The 8578-nt window shown below is 47.5% G+C and overlaps 1 protein-coding gene across 1 annotated transcript in view; it reads right to left on the reverse strand.

The window, feature by feature from the left end:
- NSUN2 (NOP2/Sun RNA methyltransferase 2) overlaps nt 1-8578 on the reverse strand; it is a 26947-nt gene continuing 18369 nt past the window's right edge. The window contains exons 15-19 of the mRNA XM_044442905.1: nt 6687-6822; nt 4642-4722; nt 3059-3197; nt 2023-2062; nt 1-700 (exon numbers count right to left, since the gene is read on the reverse strand). Of these exons, the coding sequence (XP_044298840.1) occupies nt 322-700; nt 2023-2062; nt 3059-3197; nt 4642-4722; nt 6687-6822 (775 nt within the window). The 3' untranslated portion in view covers nt 1-321. The remainder of the gene's footprint in view (nt 701-2022; nt 2063-3058; nt 3198-4641; nt 4723-6686; nt 6823-8578) is intronic.

Genomic DNA, 8578 nt, shown 5'->3' on the forward strand with positions numbered 1-8578 from the left:
TCAATTTTACCAAATATATCCACAGGGCAGTAATTTATTTAATTTCGACACTGAAAATATCATTTTAGCGATGCAAAATCCATTGCCTGCAACAGACCCTTCAAAGTTATAAGCATCATGGAGCTTACATGGTAAAACAAGAAAATGAAGATAATGTCTATTAACCCTGCTCCAAAATAAAAAAAACCCCAGAAGGAAAACTATATAAAAATAGTCCCCATACACATTTTCCCAATAAAATGAAATAGCCTTTTATTAGCACTTGCTTTGCTAGAACATAATTATCTAGAATGATGTACATGAGTAATGAATGTTAACGTTTTAGTCTTTAAGTTCAACGTTGTCTTTGAGCTCTGCAATTTTGGTGCATTCGGTGACATCGCTTGAAGGACCATCTTCAGCAACACTGGTTTCTGCAAGCTCCTTCATGGAGTGCCCATTCAATTCCTCTTCACTTTGTGCAGGTAACTGATGGTTTTCCTTGGTGTCGCATTCCGAGTCCATTTCCACTGGGATTTCCGCTGCAGTGTCTGCTTCCGTTCCGCCTTCCGCATTTTCTTCTTTCCTCTTTGCTTTGAAGACTTCAACACCCATCATCCGTAGGTAATGCAGTCTTTCATTCTTTGGCACAAAGGCACGGATGGAAGTCTTGCCAAGCCAGCCACAGAGCACAATGGGGCACTGAAGGGTATCTGGTTTGCTACAAAAACAGAGAGTATTGAAAATCCATTTACTGACATACAGTTTTCACATGCTACTGCTTTAATTGTAGTTAACAGATTTATTAGTACTTTAAAGCAATATTGCTGATCCGTTTTAAGTGTTCTGCAACGGGGCACTGCATGGCTCTGCAGTACAAACACATTTTGCCATGAATTCCCAGCAACTCCAGTTGCAAACAAACTTCAAGTAGAAGGGATGGAAAAACTCAGCCTGAAACATTTGAGGGCTTCTGAGAGTTAAGAAAAGACATTAGTCTGTTTTATGTGTTTTGTTTTAAAGGCACTTATATCCATTTTATATCTAGATATAAAAACCTCCCTCTCTCCTCTCCCATCTACCTCTGCCCTCCGAGTTCGAACTGAAGGATAAAAAAGTAAATATAACACTTCCCAAAGAGGGAAATAATTCATGACATTTAGAATGACACACAAAGGTACCAGTCATTATGCAGGAAGTGCTAACTTTCTTCCCAGGAAAGGTCGCAGATGAATCCGAAAAAAAATTAAAATTTCACTGACGGGTTTCTTTACTGACACTGATCTAGCGCAACTGGTATGTCTCGTCTCCTTCTGACAACACAATTTAAGAGAAACCACACAACTATTCAGATATCCGGAAGAAACTCGAAGCAGCAGGAGCTTTCACCGAAGTGCAGTCCTCTGCAGATTTAGACAGGAAAACAACCTTAACTCCCAGCATGCTCCAAACAGGCTGCAGGTATCCACAGTTCCAGTGACTTGGCCTAGAAATCGGCAAATCTTTCAAGTTTTGTATCAAAAGCCGATTTTCCTCTTGCAAGGACACGTTAAACACACACATCCTTATTCTGCACCATGTATAAAAATGCCCGTGTGTGAAGTGTGACTACCGAGTTGGTGCAGCAATGACCACAACACGATGAGGGGCCTGATTTAACAACTGTAGCATTTTCAAGTAACTGTTTCTGAAAACACCCTCTTTGGTTTATCAGAATTATATAAAGCAGTAGCGCAATAAGCAGCTGTTAGTGGCTGAGCACTTTAAAAAACAAGGGCACAGGTCTATGGAAGTTAAACACTTAATTTCCATTACTTCGACGGAAGATTTAAGCCCACGCTTAACTTTTCCACCCAAATTAGTCTGCGACGGGACTGTATCCCATCCGGGCTTTGCACACCGTGTCGAGGAAGAGGAGCCCTGCCAAAGCAGGCCTCCGATCCAGAAAAGTTCAGTTTGAAGCAATCAAGATCAATCTTCGCTGTGACGTCTCTCCCTGGCAGTGCACGTGCAGCTGCCTCCACTCCGGGCCTGGCTACTTACGTTGCATCTGGCTTGTACTTCAGGACTATGCTCCCCATGGCTGGAAGAAAGAGCGTTTGGCATCAGCATCACAGCAGTTCTCAGCGCAGAGATACTGTCGCATTACTCCGCATCACTCTGCAGAAGGAAGCCCCCGGCGGTGCTCCGGGCAGCCTGCTGCCCCCCCCCTCCACAGCTGGACAGAGGGCAAATGATCGCGGCAGCCCCACTGCTATCAGCAGCACGGGGCAGCGACTTTCACTGGGACTGCCGGGCCACTGTCCAGGGAAGGGCACGCCCGCGGTTTCCAAAGCGGTGGAAAATGCAGAAAAACGTGCCCATGGAGCTCTGGCCCCGCGAGCCATGCTTCTGACACAAAGATACATGCTCCCCTTGGACTGCAGCCTGGATCACGCCCACTCGGCAAAAGTGGAGAGACTCTTTCTATTTAAATATCAACCCATCCTCGCATTTCTGCTTTCGTCTACGCTCTTCTGGGGTGCCAGTATTCATGAGCTCAGTCGTGCGTCCTACACGCCTGACCATCGAGGCGTCGAAGCTTTTTTCAGCCTGGTGCGTGATTTCTATTTTGGAGCAGCTTTACTGGAAGGCTGGGAAGCTCCCAGGCGTAAATGAGCCAGGAGCCAGCGAGGGCCAAAATACCGGCACAATTATAGCAGGCACTTTGGCTCAGGAGGGGGGCAGGTGGAAGGCTAGGAAACCTTCATAGGACTGGCAGGAGCGGGGAGAAGAGGGGCCCGCCCCACAGCCCTGAGGTCCAGCAGCGCCTGCGTGCCTGTACTGGACAGAAACTCCACTGCACGACTGTGAGGCCAGATCTTTCTTCCAAGTCTACACAAAACAGGATTGGTGGAGATTGTCTTCATTAAGAGCGCGCTTAGGGAGTTGGGGGCCTGAAGAACACAAGGGCTGCGGCTGAGACCACAAGCTCCCGTGCATTTTCCCTGCGCTAGTAAGAATGTGCCTTTTACCAACGTGCTGGGCAGTCTAAGCCAGGCTTCTGCTCTTGAAGTCCCACAGAAGATGGGCCACTTACCTAACCCTTTCACCTGGCTGCAGGCCTCGCTACTGAGCTTGCTCAGGAAAGGGTTCTCCTCCGTTAGCAGTACTTTGACATCTTCAATGGTGGCATTTACGATCCTTGCATGAATAAAGGGGTAGAGGGTATATATCCCCTGCAGAGGAAACAAACACCCATTTTTACAGTGCGGTTCTTGATTTCCTGCCACAACAGGTTTGGCCATTGGACTGGTTCCCCCAGGAAGGTCCCACTAAATCAATGCTTTCAGTACTTTTTTTATAAATTTTTTTAAACAGTACACCTTAAAATATTAATACTGACTTCCTTCTCATCTGTCAGTTCACTGAATAGGCAGCCAACTAGCCGGACTTCACCGGGTCACCTTTCCACCCCAGAAAGTGAAGTGCAAGGAACATTGTCCCCAAACTGGTATTTCTTACCCTTGAACAGGATAATAGAACAGACCCTGCAAAAGGCACCTTTGACAGGTTCCGACACAGACTCTTCCTGAAAGGCTTTTGCATAAGCTTGTTGCACCAAGCACATTTGCAGAGATAGAAAGTTCCTGGAGTTCAGACGCAGGACTTGAGATTCTCCACTGGCACACGTGGTGGTGTAACAGCGATGGCCACAAGCCCGTGAAAAGCAACAGATGCTTTCCTTGCCACCTTACAGAAGCAAAGCTCACCTCTGTCCCAGAGAGGGAGGGATTCTTGTTTTGCAACTTATCACAGGACTCTCCCCTGGAAGTTGCTTTGCGGAAGGCTGACAACGTTCAGGCCAGCGGCCGCATCCTGCAAAACTGCAGTGTCTTCCCTGGCCTCTCATGGTGCCCTTTTTAATGTTAGCATCCATTCTTCTATTTCCGAACAAGCCAGTCTGCTCTGAAAGTCACCCTTCTTCTCTTGAAGGAATTCCAGAGGGAAAACTCGAGGAGGAAGCTGCTGAACAGGTTTTATCAGCATGTCTGCCTCTGTCCCTTTAGATCAATGGCTCGGGGGACAAGGGTTTTAAGTCCTCTATAGATGTTTAATAGCCCTTATTTTTTACACACACACACACACACACACACACACACACACACACACAGTGATTTAGTCCTCTATAGATGTTTAATAGTCTATATATATATATATTGCAATTTATATCCTGCCTTTTTCCTACGAAGGACTCAAGGCAGCTTACATCATTCTCCTCCTGCATCTTATCCCCACAACAACCACCCTGTGAGGTAGGTTGGGCTGAGAGTCTGTGACTGGCCCAAAGTCACCCAGTGGGCTCCATGGCCGAGCGGGGACTGGAACCCGGATCGCCCGAGTCCCAGTCCCGTGCTCCTAACCACCACACCACACTGGCTCTCCACTTTTCAACAGCAGAGTGATGGACAGGGCAGAAGCTGGAATTAGGATGCTTTTGTTAATGGCATATTGACTCTTCTGCAGTCTGGTGGTTGTACAATTTTCTCTATTCCTACTTGTGAGAAGGCTTCTGCCACAATTAATCTGCAGCTCTTACACAAACAAACATTCATATTTCAAAGCATAGCAGATGGGGGGGGGCATACACCTTCATTTTAAGGGGAGCACTTTTATTATTACCTCTTGTGCTAATCTGAATGCACAGCCAAATTGCTCTCCGTCGTTACTGCGGCACCAAACCTTTATTCCCGTGTTAATAACCTAAAAATAGATTTAGGGAAACAATGCATATAAATATATTTAAACATCCTGAACCTGAGTCATGAGTTGCAGCAGCTGGACATGTGTGAGCTTTTGTTCCAGTACAGATGGCAGGAACACTCTCCGAGGACAAGGTGCTATCTATTAATATTCTTAGCAAACAGTTCACCTTGAACATCTACTCCTTGCAAATGTTCTGAAACACTAAAAAGGGTACGATTCCCTTTGAGGAACCCAGGTGGGTCTGATGAACTTAGACTCTCATGAGGAGAGACTGAGAGAACCGGGCATGTTCAGCTTTGAGAAGACTGAGGAGGACATGATGTCCCTCTAAAAGGACCTCCAAGGCTGCCACAAGGTCAAGATCTCTTCTCACTGATGCCAGAGAGTGGGACACGGAAGAATCAGCTCAAGTTGTGACTACCCAGGTTCAGGCTGGACATCAGGAAAAGCTTCCTCACGGTCAGAGCAATACGGCAGTGGGACCCGCTGCCTGGAGAGGAGGTGGGCTCTCCCACACTGGAGACATTCAAGGAGAAACTGGGCAGCCCTGAGTGGGGTGGTGTGACTTGGTGTCCTGCACCAGCAGGGGGTTGTACTTGATGGCCTCCTGGCCCCTTCCAACTCTACTGTTCTATGATTCTTAAGCTGGGGAGCTCAGATTTTGGAAGCCACTGAGAGACCAGGGAAAAGCATGTTTCTAAGAGGTTGCTGGGGGAAAGAAGCATCCGGGCTGAAATTAGCGAGGCCTCTCTGTGTGGCACAAGAAGGCCATGAAGAGCATAGCCTGGGTGGAGCCTGTCATATTCCGGCAGCGCTCCGTTCCGTGCGTGGAAGGGGAACCTGGCAAGATCACATGTCCCTGCTCCTTATGGCCCTTCCCTTGCTGTGCCCATTTCAGCTTCCACCAAGGCGAAATCTCCCCCTTGCCAGCTGTCTCCACAAAACCAGCCCTAAATCACTGGACGTCAAAGAGTTTCAGGTAGTGTGTGGGTTGCCTGTTAAGACACAGGCCGGGCAATCCAGAAGAGAGACCACAAAGTCTCAGATAATGAAGTTTAAATTAGAAAATTGCCGTTCAGGTTTTGAAACTTCTCTGGTGGCAACTCAGGCATCACCAAAAGATGAGCAACGGGGTAATAAAACAAGCAGGAATCAATGCACCTGTTGGACCAAACTAGACTACCTTTGCTTCCAGGGTTCTTAATCCAAGCACTATCACACTGGGGTCAGTTCTACTTTCTCAATCCATTGCCCAGTTTGAGCAGCTCTTCCTCCTTCCTTTAAGACTTGAGGCTTTTCCTTCATTCTCCCTCTTGAGCTTCAGCTCTGCTTTTCTCTGCAAAGGCTTTTATCATCTAAAATTATTCTTTTCCTTCCCCAAGTCCTCCCAACCAAAAGCACAGTTTCCTTTCCATTTCTGCAGACTGAGATTCAATTTCCTGGCATGAAATCAGGCCTTTCCAACAGCTTCTTGCTTTTCTCCAGAAATGTTTAAACCACTGGCCCCCTGAGCACAGTGCCCCAACAGTCCTTATTCCTACGAAATCTTTGGCCTATCAACTATCAAACTTTGGGCTAAAATGATGAGCGCACTACCCTCGCACGAGATCTGCCCCTGTATGCTACACCAGCCAAAAAGCAAAGAGGAGGGCAATTCTTTCCCTGGTGCTGAAGCACAACAGAGCTTCCTGCTCCCATGTTCCCCAGCAGGGCAAAGCTGCAGGCGTCCATGCAGCACCCTGGGCACGACACCCTCGTCTGTCAGAGTGACATGCCTGGCCTTGCAGAAGGCTGCACCCTGCTGCTTACTGACGGCAACGTGGGCAGGGGAAGAAGGTGCGTCCCGTGTGGAGCGACAGAAATGTCAGTGCAGAGGCCCGCTTGCAGGGACGAAACGGCAGCTCCCCAGCGGCCCTTCTCCCGTTATATATTTAGAGTCTCAGGGAAACACGAAGCCAAACCTTCAGCTTGTCGCTGTTGTTCAGCAGCACGTTCCTTATCTCCTTGGAAACCATGTACAGCTGCCTCTTCTTCCCTTCCTGGGTGCGCGTTAACAAATTCATCTTGGGGAATGCCGGATCCAAGGCGTAGAAGGTCCTGGAAAGAGTGACATGCGTGCAGGTTCGAGCGGGGCCTTTGAAAGCTGTGCGTCCCGCAAGCAGCTCTGAACTTGGCTTGCAAAAGCAGCACTGGTCACTTATCACGAATCGGGCTCTTCTGTGTTAGAGGCACCCGGGACTGGGCGGTGAGGAGGAGGGGCAGGAAGCATGTGCTGGCAAGCCTGCACATCAGACCGAGTCCCCTTTAGTTCTACCGATTTCATTCCAGGAGGTTACAGAAGCGTTATAAAGGAAACTGCAAGCAGGCAGGCAGGAAGGACAGATGGAAGGGGCCCCTCTCCATCGCCCGACTAAAGCGATGGAGGGGCTAAAATGTGCGAAGAGAAAACAATTATGGTGCTTCCATGAGGCATGACAGTACTTGGGATCAGACTTGCAAAGTCTCCTCCCCCCCGCCCCGCAACATGTTTGGTACACACAGCCTGTTGTGGGGTTTTAAAAGGCTGCTTCCACGTCCAGCAGAGAAAGCAGGCGGTTGAACGGGCTGGAGAAAAGGAGAGGAAAGCCCTGTGGTTGTTTACATTCCTTGCATTGCAGCACAAGTTACATTTTATTCAACTTATGCTAACGTAAATGCAACACAGATTACACCTTTCTTCAACAAATAAAGCACTAAATTAGTATTTGAGAAGAGGAAAAGACGGAACAGAAAACACACTAGAATGGAGTGAAAGGGATGAGATGGACCCAGAAGGAGGGAGTGCTCCGTCCGGGACAAAAAGTCAGGAAGGACAGAGCCAAAGGGTGGTCAGCAATAAACACAAAATCCTCCAGCTTGCGAGTTCTGCCTTTACTGGAATTAAACCAAGTTTATCTATTTTGGATGCCTCGTTGTACTAAATTTGGAAATAGACATTTTCATGGCATTTATGAGCTTTTAATGAGAGAAGCAAAGGTTAAATATTTACATCTGAAGCAAAGGTATGTTTTAATTTAGTGGGCAATCAACTGCCTTCTTGTGAGTTCATGGTATGGACCCAAGAGCAGGAGGAGAAAATGGAAATCCTATTCCCAACACTTGGTCATTTATAGCCAAGTGGTAAACCTCCAGGTACCATCCACCTCCAGTGAACACTCACGCTAAAATCAGAGCATATACAGCAGCATTTAATTATCCTGCCTACAGGTATCCAAGGCAAATAATGCGTCAATTGGCCCATGATAAATGAATGAACCCAGAGTTTGCTGGGTTGCATGTTAGTTCCTCAGAAGAAATGGAGTAGCCTTCACAGTCAGTGAAAGAGTAGGAAAAGCAGTACTGGGATACCATCTCCAAAATGACAGAATGATCTCAGTTCGAATCCAAGGCAAACCATTCAACATCACAATAGTCCAAGTCTGTGCCCCAGCCACTGGTGCTGAAGAGGCTGAAGCTGACCAGTTCTATGAAGGCCTACAACACCTTCTAGAATTAACTCCAAAAAATATGTCCTTATCATCATGGGGGATTGGAATGCTGAAGTAGGAAGCCAAAAGATAACTGGAATAACAGGCAGGTTTGGCCTTGGAGTACAAATGAAGCAGGGCACAGGCTGGTAGAATTTTGTCAAGAGAATACGATGGTCATAGCAAACACTCTTTTCCAACAACCCAAGAGACGACTCTACACATGGACATCACCAGACGGTCAACACAGAAATCAGACTGACTATGTGCCCTGCAGCCAAAGATGGAGAAGCTCTATACAGTCAGTAAAAACTAGGCCAGGAGCCGACTGTGGCTCAGATCATGAG

Source organism: Varanus komodoensis, unplaced genomic scaffold (genome assembly GCF_004798865.1).
Source record: "Varanus komodoensis strain SLA01 unplaced genomic scaffold, ASM479886v1 scaffold40, whole genome shotgun sequence".
Lineage (NCBI taxonomy): Eukaryota > Metazoa > Chordata > Lepidosauria > Squamata > Varanidae > Varanus > Varanus komodoensis.